This window comes from Drosophila tropicalis, unplaced genomic scaffold (assembly GCF_018151085.1).
Source record: "Drosophila tropicalis isolate 14030-0801.00 unplaced genomic scaffold, ASM1815108v1 contig_993, whole genome shotgun sequence".
Classification (NCBI taxonomy): Eukaryota; Metazoa; Arthropoda; class Insecta; order Diptera; family Drosophilidae; genus Drosophila; species Drosophila tropicalis.
The window spans coordinates 651,778-673,598 of NW_027173497.1; the positions used below are offsets into that span (position 1 = coordinate 651,778).

Here is a 21,821-nt window from a genome sequence, read left to right on the forward strand (position 1 = left end):
AGCACGGTGGAAGGAAACGCACATTTTATGCTATTTTAATTGCAACATCTGTCACTGTGGTTTATGCATATATCGGTTTCAAAATAGCCGGAAATTGGATAGGGGCATTCGAATCGAAGTCGCAGCCCGAATCCGTTGTCTTGGTCGAAAATCAAACCCAAACTCACAATCGCAACGGAACGACAGGCACGCCATGAAAAATGAATTATTTTTATTATTCGTTTGCAAACTCATGCGACAGAACTGTCACAACACTCGCTACTGACGGCTGTCGAGAACGGCAGAACTCAGGTCGTCGATGATAAAGACAAGGGCTGGGCTGCACGGGATCGTAATGAAAAAGGGTCTGTCCGGGGGACGGGAATAAAGTACCAGAACACGCACTATGCGACCTTTGTTTTATTTATTTATTTGTATTTTAATTTTTGTTTTTGGCATTGTTGCAATTGATGTTTCTGTTATTATTGTTGTCATTTTCAGTGCGCTCAAATTTAATGGCTGTCAGGTAACATTACAATTTTGCAAAGTAGTTTCGAGTGCCAACTTTGAAATACCCTTTAATACTGACACCACCAAAATACGAGGGATGGCCAGGCCGACACTGGGTTACATTTCTTGTAATAACATTAATATACCCGTTTTGGCATGGGTAGACATATTCTCGCATGAACTTGTGTACACGGGCACTCATGAACACCACAGGAACCACGCCGTTGTATACATTCATATATGTATGTATGTATGTATGTTCATATATGTACATATGTATATATGTATGCATGCAATTGAATTCCAATATTCAATTTAAGTGTTTAACTTTCTGCGTTAAATCATTAGGAACAAATACTTTCGGTGAACAAAGACAAACACGGTCTAAATTAAACTTAAAAGCACTATTGAAAAATTTCGAAACTGAAATGTTATCTGGCTTTAAATTGAATTTAATTATGTATAAATAAAAAGAATTTCAAAAACTATTGATCAAGTGGTTTTTACCTTAGACTTTTGCTTGAAACTGTATATTTGAGTAAGTTTGGCTTTCACTTACTTCAAATATTCACTTAGTATCGTTAATATGTTCCATAATTTGAAAAAAATTAAAACACTGAAAAACTAAATTGTTCTGGGCACACCCTCAAACTTGGATGGAAACTAATCAAGGGGTAAAGCCTGGATGCATTGTTCCTGATTTAGGTATAATCGTAAAAATCTCGTCATAATGCGAGCGTACAACGAATACTCACAAAGTTGCCAAATGTATTTGTGTTTGTCAATCAAAATGCAAATGTCACAGAAGAGTGACATAATCCCTCTTGGGAGCTGAGCTGAGCTAAGCCGAGCGAAACGAACCGAAATTCTGGTGTGAGTTAAAGCGTTTGACCGCAGCCTGCAAGTTGCTCATGGCATGTGAATGATTTCCCGTGCTAATGGCGGAAATAGGAACATATGACGATGTCGCCGACGACATTGACGTGTGCTTTCAAGTCCAAAGGGACAAGGATGATGCCGACTGCAAGTCCGTTGTGCTATAACAGGGCCAAGTCGACAGTTGAGAACTGAGAGTTAGGGGGTGTTAACTTCCATTAATCGGCTTCTGGGCTCAGCATACAGAACGACACCGTTTATGTTTTATGGGCTCATTTATAATGCGCACTGCTCATTTGGTAATGGTTCAATAATGACGCTCAGACTACTTAAAAGGCTGTTAAAGACACAGCACTCCAGAAATCGCAGCATCTGTTTTTGCGATATGGTGGCAAACGGTATTTACCGAGATTCGTGCAAGTTCATCTGTTTTAATCGAGGAATTGTCCCAACACTTTAGACATTAGACATAATACATTTGACTTTAGCCACAAGCCAAAGGCAAGATCAAGGAAATGTCCTTTAGGGACAAGTTCTTGTATCCCTCTATGCCTCAAAAAACGTCAGATGCGATTTAAAAGAAACAGAACAACGTTTCATAAGTCCTTGAGCCGACTCTGTATCGTACACTAAGTTAAATAACCATTTTTAGTGCAAAGAATGAACTTGGTCCTTCGCGATCGTATGTACATTTGTTGGTTATATGTTTATACATTAAGCACCTGCAGGAGTTCGAAAAAACCATCTGAATACATATATACATATCCAAGTACATATGTATCTATGCAAAGCGAATATGCATATGTATGTACATACATACATATAGGAGTGAGTGGATTAGCTCGCGTTACAGTTGACCGCAGAATGTTAAGAAGAGTATGAGTATGAATGTCAATGCCTTTGTTGCAATTTCGTTCTGCACAAAGAAAAACGAAAACAAGTACAAACAACGTGGTTTTAGTTGGTTTTTCGAAGTGGTTATTTTTTATCCTTGCGTTTTTGCTCTTGCTGCGTTTCAATGATACTAACGAGATAAATACACAAAATATGGGCAAATTCTGCAACTCGAGTAATTTGAATGATTCTAGCTTAATAATGAATGCATTACATTATTCCGCATTTAATTCGCTTTAATTGATACCTCTCACACACTTCATTCAATTCGAATATGTACCTGTGTACATTATGTATATTACATACATATGTGTGTATATACATTTAAATATACATGACGTACATTTATAAACATTTTTATACCCTTGCAAAAACGGTATATTAATTTTGGTCAGAAGTGTGCAACGCATAGAACGAAGCATCTCCGACCATACAAAGTATATATATTCTTGATCAGCACGACGAGACGAGTTCAAATAGCCATGTCCGTCAGTCCGTCTGGATCAACGCAAACTTCTCCTAGACCGTAAGAGCTACAGAGCTGAAATTTTGCACGTAGGCTTGTATATACTGCAGTTGTATATCTCGGATTCAGCCGGATCGCACCACTATATCATATAGCTCCCATACAAACCCCAAAGTCACGAACTGTGACTTTTCTCAATAACTTCGCTATTTTGAAACTTAATATTAGAGAATTTATTACGCTTATAAACGACTGTGCCAAATTTGATCAAGACCGGGTGATTATATCATATAGCTCCCATAGGAACGATCGGTCGAAAACAGTGACTTTTGTAAATAACTTCGTTACTTTTAACGCGATTGCTTTCAAATTAAACATTTCTTAAATTAATATATCTGTTCATAACTGTGCCGAATTCGATAAAGATCGGGTGACTATATCATATAGCTCCCATAGGAACGATCGGTGGAAAACAGTGACTATGATCAATATCTTCGTTATTTCCTATGATTTTAGGCGATTCTTTCGCAAACATAAGCCTTTTTCGATAAAACGTTCTTCCACATTGATGGCTAATAGGTAAGGAAAGAGTTACCAAAAAAGTTGCAAGGGTATACAAACTTTGACGCGGTCGAAGTTAGCCCCGACCTTCTGGTGTTTTGTATATTGATGAATTGAGTTGCAGAAAACAAATTTTGAACTTGTAAAATTATTACTGCCAAGGACTGCAAGGGTTATAAACTTCTGCATAGCCTATGTTAGCATCTTTAATATTTTTTTTACCCTTGCAGAGGGTATTATAAAATTGGTCAGATGTTTGTAACGTACAGAAGGAGACGTTTCCGACCTCATAAAGTATATATATTCTTGATCAGCAGGTGGGGTGACGGGTGGGTTTCCCCCGGGCCCGCAGTTTTCAGAATGGTCCGCGATACATCACAGTCGAAAATAGCGGATTTATTTGAAGTGAAGTAGGGGGCCCGAACATGGATACCCCCGGGCCCTGATTTTCTCACTGCCGCCCTGTTGATCAGCATGAGAAGCTGAGTCGATATAGCCATGTCCGTCCGTCCGTCTGTCCGTCGGTGCGTATGCGTTTTACTCAGCCATCTTAAGAGCTATCGCGATCAAATTTAGGGGGCTTTTTATTACCCAGGTGAGATAATGTATGAAAATTGTAAGGATCGGACTACTATATCATATAGCTCCAGAACAATCATTTTCATAAAAATTGGAGTATCCCCATGAAATTCACTACGATGATAGTATTGGATATATTAACTCAGATTCCAAAACTTCAATCCGATTGGATAAATAAAACACAAGTTACAGTCAATTTAAATCGGTTCAATCGCTGCCGGCAGCGCTGCTTGCTGCTTACGACGTCATCATCAAATCAACAGAGCTCTTGTATACACACACAGACGCAACGCTACATGAACTGTATGTGTATGCGTGCGTTGCTTTGCTTAGAGAATGAGGGAAGAAAAAGAACAAATTGTAGTATGAAAAGTAAAATTGTTTTGTTTGTACATACATATATTGATGCATTTTTTTTGACATGTAAAATTATTATTGTTAAGGACTGCAAGGGTATATAAACTTCGGCATAGACATATTTAACTTCTTTGATATTTTTATACTAATTTTCTTCTTCTTAATTTTAAGTTTGTATACCCTTACAGACGATATTAGAAAATTAATCAGATATTTGTAAAGCAGTAAAGGAGAGGTATTCGCCTACATGAAGTATACATATGCTCTCTGTCCGAAATAGTGCTTCCTGCTTCTATTCTTCTACCTTAAAGCTTATAAACTAAAATGTCTTTCTCCTGTCGCTGTTCTTACATCACAACCCTTACAACAACCTAAAGAAGTTTTCACTTCAAAAAATTCTTCGTTCTGTATCAAGCAGAGCTCTGTCATGTGAACGTATCAGCGAGCTTTTTTCTGTGCATCAACAGGGATGGATATAGCAGTCGCGCATATATTTGTGTGTATAAAAGTAGTCCGCTACCCTGGTTGTTTGTTTTGGTGCATTTTAAAATAAATTAAAATTAAATTTTGTGTTGTTGCAATGGATCAGCCGATTGACCTTTCTGTTGCCGAAATCCGGAAGTACATGTTGCAAAATGATGGCAAGGTGACGAACCATGCCCTGGTGAAACATTTTAAAAAATTTCTTACCAACTCGCATACCCAAAGTGAGTCATGTATAAACGTACATACATATGTATGGAGACACATACATATGTACATACAAACATATACTGATATATTTACATTGCTTTGTGATACCTGTTGAATGTGACATACAATTAAAATGTGGAATCCGCAATTCTATATCAATTTCAGCTGAAGCGCGCAAACGTTTCAAAACTTATGTGACGTTGCTTTCAACCATCAAAAATGAAAATAACCAAAAATTTTTAATATTGCGAAAAAAATACATTAACGAATGCCCCTCAGTAGAAGCTATCGAAGCCGCTAATACTACCTTAGAACCATGTAGTCCTGGCGATAGTTCACTCAATTGCGAATTTTCGCCATGCAGGCCGCCGCCTGAGCTGAAGTCTACTAAGGAAACAATGCACCAAGACCAAAACGAGAACTATCGGGATAGTGCAAACAAGTTTGCTGAACCCATGCAACGCAATGAGATTCAGCCTTGCATTGATAATGTTGATTCAAGCACACACAGGTCGGTTTTCGGTAAAAAGCCTTTGGATGAGGGAATTAACGCGGAAAACATATCGCGATTCTCCTTCTCATCGGGAGCATCTTCTGACAGTTCCGCCACGGATAAAGTATCCGGCGCCGAGATGGGGGCGGACGAAGCTGAAAACCCCATCAGCGTAAAAGAGGCAACGCGTAAATTTAACCGGATGGCATCAGAGGAAGAGGCAAAAATCATTTCGCCATCAGCGAAGAAAAAACAAGAAAAGGTTTGTAACTTTCATATTACTCTTAGCGGATAATCTTTTTTATATAATTAAGTGTTAGCAACTTTGCCTGTATGATAAATATCAAGCTGGATATTATATCATAAACTTGTAAATCGTACACCGCATTTGCCCGGTTCCCCATCTTGATGACATTTGGCACATTCACAGTCTGAGTTATTACAACGTTTTCCTAAGTTCATAACTGCATTGTCAATCGTAAGATTTCCAGATAATTTGTCCAATAGTGCCGAATCCAAGTTGCTGTTTTTGCATTAAATTGTACCTTGGAAAAAACCTTTTTAAATTTGATCAATTTGTATACCCTCTTAGAGCGTATTTTAAAATTGGTCAGATGTTTGTAACGCACAGAAGGAGATGTTTCCGACCCCATGAAGTATACATATGCATATGTACAGTTGCGAACTTAATAATAGCACCACTTGCTGAGGTAGTGTGTTTAAAGGATTCCTAGGCTTATCTTAAGTTTCTAGGAACATGTGAATACGTTTTTGAAAGTAAAATACTTTCTACTAATGGAAGCAGAAAAAAAATTCTATCAAAATCCAACGTTTTCAAAGATTTTTACAAAAAACCTTGATATACTCAAACCAGAGGGCCGAGGCTACCTTCGACCGCGTCAAAGTTTGTATACCCTTGCAACTTTTTTGGTAACTGTTTCCTTACCTATTAGCCATCAATGTGGAAGAACGTTTTATCTAAAAAGGCTTATGTTTGCGAAAGAATGGCCACTGTTTTCAACCGATCGTTCCTATGGGAGCTATATGATATAGTCACCCGATCCTTATCAAATTCGGCACAGTCATTAACAGATATATTAAATTAAGAAATGTTTAATTAGAAAGCAATCGCGTTAAAAGTAACGAGGTTATTTACAAAAGTCACTGTTTTCGACCGATCGTTCCTATGGGAGCTATATGATATAGTCATCCGATCTTGTTCATTTGGCCCAGTAGTTAATAGGCGTAATAATCTCTCTAATATTAAGTTTCACGATAATAGCGCAGAAAATAACGAAGTTATTGAGGAAAGTCACTGTTCGTGACTTTGGGGTTTGTATGGGAGCTATATGATATAGTGGTCCGATCCGGCTGAATCCGAGATATACAACCACTGCAGTATATACAAGCCTACGTGAAATTTCAACTCTATAGCTCTTACGGTCTAGGACGAGTTTGCGTTGACCCAGACGTACGGATGGACGGACATGACTATATGAACTCGACGCGTCGTGCTGATCAAGAATATATATACTTTGTATGGTCGGAGATGCTTCGTTCTATGCGTTGCACACTTCTGACGAAAATTAATGTACCCTTTTTGCAAGGGTATAAAAATACCCGAAACTAAAAAATAGCACCACTTTTCAAATATTTACTCAAAAAAAATATAAGAAAAAAAAATTCATTAAGCGCAACCAACTACTTTTTTGGCTTCAAAAGTGTAACTTGTTAATTTTAGTAACTTATCTATTTTTGCAGAGGCTATTGTTAAATTGATTAGATGTTTGTGCCGCATAAAGTATATATATTCTTGATCAGCATGAGAAGCTGAGTCGATATAGCCATGTCCGTCGGTACGGTTATCGGGTTAAAATTTTTTTCTGTGCTTTTAACTATCTAGGTCAGATCAAGTATAAAAACCTCTAGAATCCGACCACTATATCGTATAGGTACATATATACAAAAAGTATGTAAACCCATTGGAGTATCGCTATGGAATTAACTAATGGTATGGAATTAACTAATGTGATAGTGTTGGATATAAAACGTCAGATCCCAAAATTTGAATCTGATCGGATTAATAGAGCACAAGATACAGCCAAGATAAATCGGGTCTGCTCCCAGCTCTGCCGGCAGCGCTGCCTGCTGCCTATTACGTCATTGGTCATCAACAGAGCTCATGCATACACACACAGACGCAACTCTACATAAACTGTATGTACATGCGTAAGTTGTAATGACGGAAGAATAAGAAATAATTGTAATGTTTTGTTTGTGTATTGATGAATTAAGTTACAGAGAACAAATTTTGAACATGTAAAAAGATTATTATAAGTTAGCTTCTTTCATACATACATACATATGTATGTCTATTGAATTCGTTTTGCATGCCCTCATAGCATAAGCTATCTTGCTCACTGTCACAAAAACACACGAGCACTCTAGCGCCGCCACTAGCCTACGTCCAACTCTGGCCTTATGGACCGCATAGTAAAACGTTTATACGTACATATATTTCTGGTCCGATTTGAATCAAATTTGGTATGTTGGTAGATATTAATAGGGCTAATTAATTGTGCTGAATTTGGTTTGCATAGTCGATAAATTGTAGGAGGCAATTGGTTTTTTCTAGATTATGGAGGCGAAAGTGTAAATTTTCCAAAGTTGGTGTCTATATCTAGTAGTCTTTGAGAAAATCAGTTTTATCTAATTTGCGGGGGCGTGGCAAAAATTTTAAATAAACTTTAATACCTAGATCTCGGAGACTATAAGACACCAAATTTGATATGCCGACTTGTGTGGTTCATATGTACATATGTAAAGTGATTGAGTTTAAATTACATAAAGCTGATTTTCTCGAAGACCAACAAAACTAAAGCCACCAAATTGGGGTGTAGACTGCCGATTGCAATTCTTTGACTATCAAAATCAAATTCAGCACACTAATTAGTTCTACTAATTTCTACCAATTTCAATTTCAACCAAATTTTATTAAAGAAAATATCAAAGAAGGCATGGCCAAAGATATCTTCTTTGATATTTCAATAACATTTTTACATGTTCAAAATTCTTTTTCTGTTACTCAATTCATCAATACACAAACGAAACCTTCGAAGTTTTTATACCCTTGCAAAAGGGTATACACTCCCTCATCACTTGAATAGGACACCTCCAACGTATGTTTTCCATGACACACTACTCCCCAACCAATAAAGCTAGCGATCCATTTTTTTTTTTTTAAATTAAAGATTATTTAATACTTATGTTTTAAACAAATGAAGAACTTCATGATACTGCTATAGTTTATAACAAAAATGGTTTTTCAAACTTCATCAAATTATGGCAGTTAAATTGTATGTCACTTGAATAGGACACCTCAACAAAAATACATTTTTAATTCGTTTCAATGTTTTAACATATGCATAACTTCGTTAACATACAAAAATAGAAAATAAGAAAGTAAAAAAAAAGATTTAATAATGTGTCGAGCCATTTTTCTGTTCCAAGACTTCAATCATCCTGTTTGGAAGAGAATCGTACAAACTGGCCAAATAATTCAAAGAAATGGAATCCCAAGCCATTTCAATTGCTTTTATTAATTCTGAAACACTTGAATATTGTTTTCCTGAACTATAAATCTCCCGTGTCAGCCATCCCCACACATTTTCGATTATATTTAAATCGGGTGAGTAGGGCGGCCAGCTTAGGAGGTCCACATTTTGGCTCTTTATGAACGATTTTACAAGCCGAGCTGTATGTATTGGCGCATTATCTTGCTGATACGTCCATGGGAGAGGCCCAAAAAGGGTTTGGAAATGTGGAAAAGCCTCTACTAAAATTTCCTTGTAGCACAATGCATTCATTGTTGATGACAAACATTTAAGTTTAAAGGTGCCATAGTACGAAATGGCCCCCCACACCATCACACCTCCAGCTCTGCTATGAAGACGGTCCAAATGATGAGGTTTTTTGCGTATATCATGGAAATAATAACTATACCCGTCTGGACCTTCTAAATTGAATTTTTTTCGTCCGAGAACACCACGTTACCACGTAGAACGAAGCATCTCCGACCATACAAAGTATATATATTCTTGATCAGCACGACGAGACGAGTTCAAATAGCCATGTCCGTCCGTCCGTCCGTCTGGATAAACGCAAACTCCTCCTAGACCGTAAGAGCTACAGAGCTGAAATGCACCTAGGCTTGTAAATACTGCAGGCGTTGTATATCTCGGATTCAGCCGGATCGGACCACTATATCATATAACTCCCATACAAACCCCAAAGTCACGAACAGTGACTTTTCTCAATAACTTCGTTATTTTCTATGTTATTATCGTGAAACTATTAGAGAGTTTATTACGCTTATAAACGACTGTGCCAAATTTGATCAAGATCGGATGACTATATCATATAGCTCCCATAGGAACGATCGGTTGAAAACAGTGACTATGATCAATATCTTCGTTATTTCCTATGATTGTAGGCCATTCTTTCGCAAACATAAGCCTTTTTAGATAAAACGTTCTTCCACATTGATGGCTAATAGGTAAGGAAAGAGTTACCAAAAAGTTGCAAGGGTATACAAACTTTGACGCGGTCGAAGTTAGCCCCGGCCCTCTGGTTTTTTTATTTCGTTATACTAGCAATTTCTTTTTCTTCTTCTTTCCCCATGCCTTTGCAAACCAATTGTATGTGTGCATGCATGTACATATGTACATACATTCATACGTCAGCGATCGTCACGCATTAATATACAGTTTATGTAGCGTTGCGTCTGTGTGTGTATGCGTGTGCCCTGCTGCTCTGTTGATTCCGAGCATGGCGTAGTAGGCTGCTGGTAGCGCTGTCGGCAGAGCCGATTTACATATATGTATGTATGTATGTACATATGTATGTGCTATTTGTCCGATCTGATTGAAGTTTTGGGATCTGATGTAAATTTTCGATTCCTTCACCTGTTTTTCATATATAACAAGAGTCGAGACTTACTTCATTTTTCATAAAGATTTTTAATTAATAATTTTAATTTTTGACATGCTTTGCCCTCGTAATTAATTTAAATTGATTTTCCCTCCCAAAACTATTAAAATCACATTTAATACTTGTTATTATATCTATCCACATAAGTATATTTTATAAACTATGTATGCCAAGCTATACGTCAAAAAATAAACGGATCCAATTTTGATAAATTCTCATACCAATAAAATGGCTTTATAGAAAATTAAATCCATTGAAGTGTTTTCTATAACGGCTAGAAGATGCCCGTTGGCTGGTGGTGACGCTAGAGTGCTTGTCTGATTGTAAAAGTGAGCGAGACGATCCATGTGTCCTACTAAACATTTGATAAGAATTTTAAACACATGTAAACATTTTCTCTAAGAAATTTGGAATATTTGTTAATTTTGTTCGTGGTAACCGAAGTCGGCGAGATGACTTACTTATTCATTAAATTTAAAAATACTCTGTGGCATTATATTAAATCTTTATTTGGACATTTCTATTTGTCACATTCGAATACTGCCGCGAATTCCGATTGCCGCAAATTCTGTGTGAACACACCTCGTATGTGCACTAGCGTCGAACCATCATGACATGCGGGTGTGTGTCGGCAAGATGCACTGAATGAGTATATTCCGTTGTCCAAAAGTCTCGCATCGTTGCCTGGTCAATGCCAGCATTGGGTGCTAGTTGCATCGTCATACTCCGCTGTGCTCTCCGTGAGAAGCACTGTCTTATAAGTCACATTGTGTATTGTGTTTTTCTTGTCGTCTTAGTTGTCTAGCCAAGATTAATTAGTTGATTTTCCCATAGCGGACTAATCTTGGTAAACATGTATGTTGTTATATTATTGTACAAAGCTCTAATGGATTCCAAAATACTACTGTGAGATATGAACCTTCAATTTTAATATTAAATCGTATACTCTACTCAAACCTTTCTTGGCATTGGTAAAAAGAATTATATTAATCTTAATTTGAAGAAAGAGCGCATGTCGACATACACAATTTGTCAAGCGTAACGATAGAATCGTTTCGTCTGAAATGTCTCAGTGTAAAGAAGATGACAATTACAGTTGGGTTGAATTGTCATGCAACTGTCAACCACTTAGGGCTGTCAATCAAAAAATTGGAGTTGAAAAGGTATAGGCCGAATGCATAAATCATCCAAAAACAACGCCAAGCTGAGTGGTCTTCGAACATGCATACATGATTCTGCCTGCTGACGTTCGCAGCAGTGGTTGTACATCAAACTAAAATTGTCAACGGTACGTCAAACGCCATAAAAACTCACTAAAACTCCAAGAAATGGGCTTAAGTGCCTACATGCACATGTACACATGATATAGTGTGTGTACTTTAAAAGGAACGTTCGGAACCATCGTCATAGCGGCAACTTCTCACGTATTTCATGTTTCCGGATTAATATTACTCAATTACATGCACATAAATTGAGCAACAAAAATCCTGTAGGCAAATTGACGGACCGATTTCAAAAAACCGTACATCACGTTCATAATGGCACTATCGCAATGATTCTAAAGTTAAATTAATTGTTTTTACCTTTCTAACAAGATAGTTTCATAAAATTAGCCACCAAAGCTTAAAAAAGTACATACATACATATGTAACAATCCTTTCATAAATGGAGTTTTATTTTCACAAATTAATTATTATACCATATACCCATTGGGTGAAATGGTATATTAAAGTCGCCAAAGTGTATGTAACAGGTAGAAGGAAGCTTCTCCGACCCTATAAAGTATATATATTCTTGATCAGGATCAACAGCCGAGTCGATCTAGCCATGTCCGTCTGTCCGTATGAACACGCAGATATGAGAGCTAGAGCCACCAAATTTGGTATGTATACTCGTGTATTATGTACATATATAGAGTTAATTGGAATTTTGGCCACGCCCCCTTACGCCCCCAGGAATCACATAAAACTATTTTTCTTAAAAAGTATAACAGCTACCGACATTAAATTTGGTACGCAGACTAGCTTAATAGACGCGCACATATGGGCTATTTAAACATTTTGCCTCGCCCACTTCCGCCCCCGCAAATTGAACAAAACTGATTTTATCAAAAACAAACAAAGCTAAAGTCACCAAATTTAGTATGTATACTGGCTTAGTATTCGCGCAGAGTATATATATTTTCATATTTTGCCACGCCCACTTCCGCCTCCATAATTAAGAAAAAACCGATTTTCTCCTGTAGTTTTTTGACTATCGCATTCAAATTTGGCAGACTAATTAATCTTATCTATTTCTACAAAACTACCAAATTTTATTGAAATCGGACTAGAAACATGCAAAATATGCGTATGAACGTATTTTACTAAGCGGTCCACAAGGCCAGAATTGACCGTTGGCTAGTAGCGACGCTAGAGTGCTCGTGTGTTCGTAGAGTAGCACATACTATGAAACATGTAAAAACAATTCAATAGACATACATTTGGTTTTCGAAATTTGAAATATTTGTTTCACCTGGTGCATGGTATACTCAAGTCGGCGAGACGACTTACTTACTTCATTTTTATACCATACACCCATAGGGTGAAATGGTATACATATTAAAGTCGCCAAAATGTATGTAACAGGCAGAGGGAAGCTTCTCCGACCCTATAAAGTATATATATTCTTGATCAGGATCAACAGCCGAGTCGATCTAGCCATGTCCGTCTGTCCGTCCGTCCGTCTGTATGAACACGCAGATCTCGGAGACTATAAGAGCTAGAGCCACCAAATTTGGTATATATACTCGTGTATTATGCACATGTACAGAGTAATTTGGAATTTCGGCCACGCCCCCTACGCCCCCAGGAATCACATAAAACAGTTTTTCTTAAAAAGTATGACAGCTAGAGACATCAAATTTAGTTTGTATACCCGATTAGTTAGCGCGCAGAAATTAATTGTTCAAACTTTTTGCCACGCCCCCTTACGCCCCCCTGGAATCACACAAAACTGTTTTTCTTAAAAAGTATAATAGCTACAGGCATCAAATTTGGTTTATATGCTCGTTTAGTTAGCGCGCAGAAACTAATTGTTAAAACTTTTGCCACGCCCCCGGAATTTACATAAAACTGATTTCCTTAAAAACTATGATAGCTACCGACATTAAATTTGGTATGTAGACTAGCTTAATAGACGCACAGATATTGGCTATATACAAATTTTGCCACGCCCACTTCCGCCCCCGCAAATTAAACAGAACTGATTTTATCAAAAACTAACAAAGCTAAAGTCACCAAGTTTAGTATGTATACTGGCATAGTATGCGCGGAGAATTTATATATTTTCACATTTTGCCACGCCCACTTCCGCCTCCATAATTTAGAAAAAACCGATTTCCTCCTGTATTTTTTTGACTATCGCATTCAAATTTGGCAGACTAATTATTCTTATATATTTCTATCAAACTACCAAATTTTATTGAAATCGGACTAGAAACATGCAAAATATGAGTATGAACGTATTTTACTAAGCGGTCCCCATGGGCAGAATTGGCCGTTGGCTAGTGGCGGCGCTAGAGTGCTCGTGTATTCGTAGAGTGAGCGAGATGCACATACTATGAAACATGTAAATACAATTTAATAGACATACATTTGGTTTTCGAAATTTGAAATATTTGTTTCACCTGGTGTATGGTTTACCCAAGTCGACGAGTCGACTTACTTGCTTCATTTACTTATATATGTACATATGTATAATTACGTTGTATGACGACTATTAAAATCAATACAAAAATTTGTTTGTCCAGCTTTGAACTCAAACTTCACATTATCTTACAATCAGATCGGATCACCCTGATTTCGCTTTAAGCGTTCGAACCGATGTTTTGGTGTGGGTAGACCGAAAATTGATGATATAAAATAGTTTACTTTTACATTGTTAGGCCAAAAGAAGGGAAACAAAATGAAACACTATACAACTAAATTAAAAAATAAATAATATAAAGCATTTAAGAAGTTACATTCGTTCAAGCTACACTTACAAGCTACATATGAGACATTTATAAGTGTCTACATAAAAGTGTATACATAGTGCGAGTATTCAAAATATTTGTATGTACATACATATGTATGTACAAATGAACACATTCAAAAGCGAGTGTATTTATGTACACATACAAATTTGTTCGCTAACAAGGAACAATATTGTTATGGAAGCAACTTTCCTTAACGGCGCCAGCAATCTTCGTTCAGCTTTTACAAGTCACACACAGTCATTAGATAACCTTGGGATAGGTTTAATTCTTTGTTTTACGAAAAATATTATTAATCATCGCAAACCGAAATCAAAAAATGTCCAATCATTGGAAAAGAAATTTGAAATAATGGCTTACAGTTTCCCGTGATTCGAAGATGCCGAGCACTGATCAGCACGATGAAGGAGATCCATCAAAATGAATCGAAAAATAATAGGCATCCCAATGTTAGACCCCAGCTAGCTAATCAATTAAATTCGTTTCGAACGTTTTTAATTATCTTGGTGATTTTGCATTTTTTCCGTTTATTCAGCACCAAAAATTTCAAACAAGTATTCAGCAGAAGTAATTAATTTAGTTTGAAAAAAGGTTAATTTTGAAAAAAATTAAAGTCGTCGCTCGAACAGTTAGTCAAAAAATCACACGTATGTACATATGTATGTATGTACATATACATATGTACAAAAAAGAGCAATGCTTTTAAAAATAGTTCATTTTTTATATTTTGTGACACAAAGTTAAGTCCCCCAAATATAAAAATGTTAAATAAAATATATTTAGAAGTTTATGTGCTCTTAGGAGCCTGGCTTTGGGCCGACCAGAGTTTTGAATTTAACACATAAATTTTTATCAAACGTCAACAAAATAGCGAGGAAGACCACTGAAAATTTTAATTATAAAGCAATAAGCTGGTGGCTAATTATTGTAAAAATTTTTCAGAGACGGCTTGTGAATGTAAATGACCCATATAAATTACAAGTTTTTGTGGCTTTCGCCATGTTTTTTATGTGATCTTTTAACAAAAAATAGTGTCTTTACAAATAACGTTATAAATACTGTAATTAAAAAAATTTGTGCTTATTACTTATTAAAATGTATTTTTTAAAGACGACTTGGAAAATAGAACAGATCCATATGAATTTTGACACGCGTTGATTTCGTTACAATCGCCTCTCCAATCAGAATATCTAAATGCCACGTAAACAATTTTTATTTTATCCTTTTTTACCGCTGTAAAGGGTATTATAAAATTGGTCTCATGTTGGTAAAGCGCCGACCCACCCAATTTCAAAAAGATCGAAATAAAACACACAAGTAATAGTAACTCTAATATATCGGCGCCACCGGCAACCTGCTATGATACTGCTATACGAGCACCTATACATAAACTGTATGTGTATGCGTGCCGATCACTGATTTATGTACATATGTACATACATACATATGTATGTATGTACATATGTATGTGCATACAAAGAGTTTCTAAATTGGACGTGAGAAAGGCGAAGTAAAAGTAAAGCAAATGTTTTTAATTTATAATATTAAATAAATGTATGTATATCTTGAGCGCAGTTTTTTTTTTTTTTTGTCAGGTTATTATACCTATTAACTGTGCAGAATATGATCGAGATTGATTTGATAAATAACTTCGTTATTGGGCATGCTAAGATTGTCGGCCGTTCTTTTGCAAACATTTGACTTTTTAGATAAATGCTTTTCCACTTTGACCCCCGCCCTCTGTTTTTTATTGAGTCCGCCAATTTTTGTTAGGAACTCCCTGAAAATTTATGTTTTAAGATGACTGAAGCTATCGTAGGTCCTGTTAGTTTTATAATCACGCCACACCATTACGCGCCAAACATTTTCTATTTTTTTAAATGAGCGCCAGGGTAACTACCCTGACTCAAAAGATCAACTGAACACTCTTCCAAAAATGTATTTGTCGGTCGACTAACAGAAATTCAGGGATTTTTTTTTTCATTTAAATAAGGGAGCAAACTAATCATACTAAAACTAAACCGCAAAAATCAGTGCTGTACATTTTGGACATGGTACATTGCAAGTGCATCCCATTTTTGTCAGATACCTTCTGACTTCTTTTTACTACCCCAATACATAAAATGAAACTTGACAAACTAATAAAGTTTATTAATATTCATACATATATACATATGTATGTACATATAAGTATGATAACATCGGGATAGAGATAGTCCGGATGGGCGACAAAAAACCAGAGCCATTTTGTTCTTATTACGGGTCGGAATTGTAAAATATTTGAAACACGTTTACTTTGTGCAAATAATACTCTACAACTACTACTACTTTCATAGAAAATCAATTTTTCTTTTGTTTTGGTACGCACTTTTTTAGTTAGAAAATGAAAAGAAAAACGAATTAGTATTATCAAAGAGCAAACATGTAATATAGAGTTTTTTCAACTTTTTATACCATGCACCCACAGGGTGAAATGGTATATTCAACTCGCCAAAATGTATGTAACAGGCAAAAGGAAACCCATAAAGTATATACATATGTATGTATGTACATATATTGTTGATCAGGATCAACAGCCGAGTCGATCTAGACATGTCCGTCCGTCTGTCCGTATGAACACGTAGATCTCAGAGATTATAAGAGCTAGATTAACCAGCTCCCACAATTGAAACAAAACCGATTTTCTTAAAGCCAATAATAGCTAGAGATAGAGTGTAAGAGTGAGACACCATATGCTCTGATGAAACATGTAAAATACTTCAATAAACGTGTATGTACGTTGGTCATCGAAATTTAAAATATGTATTTGTTTCACCTAGTGCATGGTATACCAAAGTCGCCGAGACGGTCGTCACATTCTTCATTTGAAATAAGTTTATTAAACAATAATCTTACAAAAAAAAAAATTTGAAATCTTTCCGTTATTTTATTTTTATACGCGTCATTAAAAATATAGCTTCCATAGAGTCTGAAAAACTTGTTTTCTTCTAATGCGATTATCGCAAAAGAGAGGTTAGCAACGCAAATCCTACCTGCAGCGCAATGGCAGAGGTATAACTGTCGATTTATATTGCCTATTGTATATGATCTTTTTATCCGATCTGATATGATGTGTAACATTAAAAACTGTTATGTTATGTTATAATAGTCCATTCTGATCCGTACTCTGTGTCTATACAGTGTAGAGTCTACGGTATTAAAAAGGATTTTAACCAGTAGATCTTAAATTAAGGACCTGGGCGTGAAAATATATGAACCCTTGACTCAGGCGTCGAAATTTTGTAACACCCTCTGCAAGGGCATAATGATTGGGCTGTAAATACATGAGCCCGGCTGTTAATTAACTAGGCTTTTGTTGCAGCCGTTTAGGCCGGGTGGTCTAATGCTACCAGCACATGCTCATACCGCAGGAAAACTTAATATTTTTCGTATTTTATCAGATAGCTACATTAAGTATGCAAGTACAAAGCTCGTCTGATTGGCCTAGATGAATACAAGCGTACGACATTTTTTGGGGGAAATTCGATTTTTTACTAAAGGGTTTTTCACTTTTAAACTTGTAGGCGAAGAAAAAGTGAGACAGAAGTAACAGGATAACGTTCAAAGGTAAAGGGTTAGTTCGCACCTTTGGCTCTTTTCTGAAAGTAGACAAATAGAATTTTATGAAAAACTAATAGAGTTTGAGAAGGGAGACTTTAATATTTCGAATGTGTTTTGTCCCTTGAACAATGTTCTCTTTTCGTAAATTAAAGTTCTGCCCAGAATGGCAACAGCATCAAACAGACCACATATATTTTTATTAAGACTTTTGGCTTGGTAGCTGTCACCGTGTCCCAATATGCATATAAAAAGCAGATCCCAAGCCACATATGGTTTGGAGATGAGGTTTGTGTTGGGCAGTGCGAACCGTAGCGAACCCTTTGGATAAAAACAACTTGGTAAAACATGTTAACATAGCCAATAAGCAGCAATAGAAATTAGTTAGGCAAAGCTATTCTCATCACGGCCAAACAACCACAAAGGGCCCAATTAAAAATGTAAGGAAACAAACCAAAAGATGTTATTGCTGTTAAACAACAACGGAGTGTGTCCCGAAGCGGTTGAATTTACAACAGTAACACCGGCGACCCTTTGGACAGAAAACTCTAACCGGTGCAGCTCCGTCTCCGCCTCCGTTTATCGCTTCAAACAGTGATGAAAACTGATGGCCGGAGACAGTAAAGGGAATGAAAATGAAAATATCTATGGTAACGGTAAAGGGAACCAATGTTGGTGCGAGTACTGGTACATAGCAATGGCAGACACGACCATTTTGTGGCTTCAGTCCGCTTTAAGTGAACTAAAGGTAACTTTCAGGAGGCGAAACAGGGAAGGGATACAACAAAGGACATGTCCTGTCCCTGTTTTCAGCTCACAGTTCGCTGTACCCTGGTTAGGGAAAGACAAAAGACATGGGCTAGCCATGTGATATAATATCTTGCATAAAGCGACACAATACATAAGGAAGCCAGCCAGCAAACAAGCGATTGGGGAAAAGTAAGCAAATAGACAAAAGTACCCATCGAACAACCGACGCTCCACCATATATCCCTTCGTTTCGTTGCTTCGCATTCGCTTTCCATTTTTTAAATTTTGTTTTTGCTATTCTTTTTTCCTTTTTTTATGGGGTTTTCCCAACTTGCCTCCACTATAAGTGCTGAAGCCGTAAAAAGCAACATACTATTGTTCGGGTGGTGGGGTATATTCTGGCACCGAGGGCGTGGCGAGGTGATGTTAAGGGCTGGAGAAATGCGTGGTCGAATCTTTTTGTTTAGCGTTGACATGGCCACTTTGCCAGCGGCCTTGCTTTTCAATGTTTGTACTGTTCGGTTATGTTTTGCTGCTGTTACTGTTGTTGCTACGCCTGTCGCTTTCGTTTGGATCTCCGGAATTGCAAATGGCGGCTTCTTTAACCCTCACCTGTGAGTGGAGTAAAGTGTAAGCAGCGGTGGGTGCCGGCCTCCAAGTTACTTAAATTATCCTGCGTGCTTTGGCGCACAACGTGTAATTGGAAAAACGTGAGCACTGCTGGAGTCAAGTGGCGTATAAATATGAAAGAGTCGGACAACGGTGTGGCACACGCGTTGCCGCATCCTGCGGCCTAACGCCGTCCGTTTTCTTATTTTGTGTTCTGCCGTATGTATTAGCTTGGGCTATGTAATATTTGGATGCTTAATGACGCTAATGGAGTGGGTTTAGTGATGTTTCGATGTTCAGGTAAGCCGAGTCGAAGCCTCTTGTTAACTTTAACATGACGTGAATGGATAATTAGTTGCCGAAAATGTGTTCCGCGCTCATAAATTTGAGCCACACATGTTGCTGCTGCTACTGTTGTTGTCGCTGGCACATGTGTTCCCAACCCGCCCCGTCTATAGCCACTCGCTCATTAGAGAGCTCATTATCAGTAGAAGTGTGTGTGGTGGGTAAACTGTCGCCGCCGCCACAGTCATCCGTATGTAAATCACCGAAAGCAAGAAACAAAAAATCATTTTCGCTCGGGTCCTTGAGCTCTTTTTCAGTTAGCGCGACGTAAAAGAAACCCATCGCATCGCATATGTACATATGTATCTGTGTGTACATACTTACACACTGCCTAAAGCACGCGCCTAATAAATAAAAATTATTACCTTCATAATTATGGAAAAACATGGCAATGGCGCCGTCGAATGCGTGCGTATAATTATGCCAGCTTTTACACCCATGTCTGCACCCCACAAAAGCACACTAGAACATCCACATATCCGCATTTCCAACAAATCCACACTGATTGGGGAAAACTCCATGTGCACATAACATATGCGTGTATGTTAGAATCGTGTATTCTAAGACACGGCTGTGTTGGCGTTAATGCTCTCAATGGGCTTTCTATGTTCTATTCCCGTCTCATGTCGATGTTGTTTTGTTCATCTCTTCTTTTTATTCTATTCTATTTTTTGTGTTTTTACCCTCGTAGACAAAGAAGCAGAAACATGTATAATTAATTTATGCTTTTTTGTTTTCCTTTTTTTGTATGTGTTTCAGCAATTAATTGAGGAGAAGGATTCGACCGAAGTTACAATGGCACATCCCAAAGCAAAGGAATGGATTGTCTCAATGGCGAAGGCTAATTACCAAGAGTTAGCTAAATTAGCTGGCGAATTCCCGGAGCTGGTGAAATTGCAGGTAAGATATGAACTTACGTATGTATGTATGTATGTATGTATGTACATATGTACATTATGACTTCCATTCTCTCTTGTCAGTTTTAAGATTATGTCATTTGTACAGCTGATGTGTTTTGACATGAGTTACGCTCAGACAGCTCAGCAATCCAATCCACTCAATTCGCTAGTCCCTACAACAAATTTATTTATTTCGTTTTCTTGAGTGCCTTCAACATATACGACAAGTACAAACTATTCATAAACATTAATTATTACAAATTAAGTAGCAACGTGTTGTTTTTACCATGTCGAACAACACTTAAAAATGTGAAGAAAATGAAACGACGATCACGGAGACGGGGTATGAATGGGAACAAAGAGGGCGGCTGAAAACCGAGAAAAGCATAACGGGACAGCCACTGCGACAATTAATTGTAAAATGTGTTTTCAGCATTTTTAGCACTTGTAGCGCACGTTAAGCAATAGGCGTGCGGGCGGGATTGCCACCAACTAATACAACGGCAGACCAATTGCTAGTGGCCATTGGGCAGGCGAGTTTCAAATAGACAGTCCAGTCCAGTGAACCTAACCAAATCGTTATATCCTTGTAAAGTGTTGTATTTGTTAAAATACTTATATTCAATAGAATTCATACCTTAAATCAAATAAAAGTTACAGTTTTCCTACACACGATAGGTTAAAAAACAAATGTAGGTATGTATTTAAAAAAAAAATATATATATATTGGGTTAAATTATATATATTTAAGTGCATCGTCATTATCTTTGTCTCATTTTCTGCAATATTTCCTACCATAACTGTGCGGATTCTTGTCAAACTTCTTGGATCACTCTCAAGCTCCCCAGAAATAACTATTGATACGAGGGATGAGAAAGAGACAAGAAAATAACTGCTCTATCGACATTATCCAATTTGTATAAGCACAAGTGTGCTCATCAGTTTGAAACTTGCGCCATAGTATTCTTATGTGCCCCTGCCCCTGCAGAGGCTCTCAATTAGATGAGATTCCCAGTCATAGCAAGTATGTACATACTTATGTTCCACTCCTACTCTAAATACTGATGCGCCGGGTTTGTCTTAACATGATTTATGTGAGTCCCAAGCAGCAACATCGGACTGTCTGCGGTAAGGGCGTGGTATATTATATCTTAAAGCGAACTAATTGCCGTACAAATGCACTGTTCCCGGAAATAATGAATTCCGTTG

General features: G+C 37.2%; 1 protein-coding gene across 3 annotated transcripts in view; it reads left to right on the forward strand.

Moving 5' to 3' along the window:
* Window positions 1–4,716: 4,716 nt before the first annotated feature.
* sowah (sosondowah) overlaps window positions 4,717–21,821 on the forward strand; it is a 54,772-nt gene continuing 37,667 nt past the window's right edge. For 2 of the 3 annotated variants that reach the window (XM_068302473.1, XM_068302474.1), the window contains exons 1-3: window positions 4,717–4,929; window positions 5,081–5,670; window positions 20,473–20,613. In XM_068302473.1, coding sequence (XP_068158574.1) covers window positions 4,803–4,929; window positions 5,081–5,670; window positions 20,473–20,613 — 858 coding nt within the window. In that variant the 5' untranslated portion in view covers window positions 4,717–4,802. The remainder of the gene's footprint in view (window positions 4,930–5,080; window positions 5,671–20,472; window positions 20,614–21,821) is intronic. The other variant, XM_068302476.1, reaches the window with a different exon arrangement.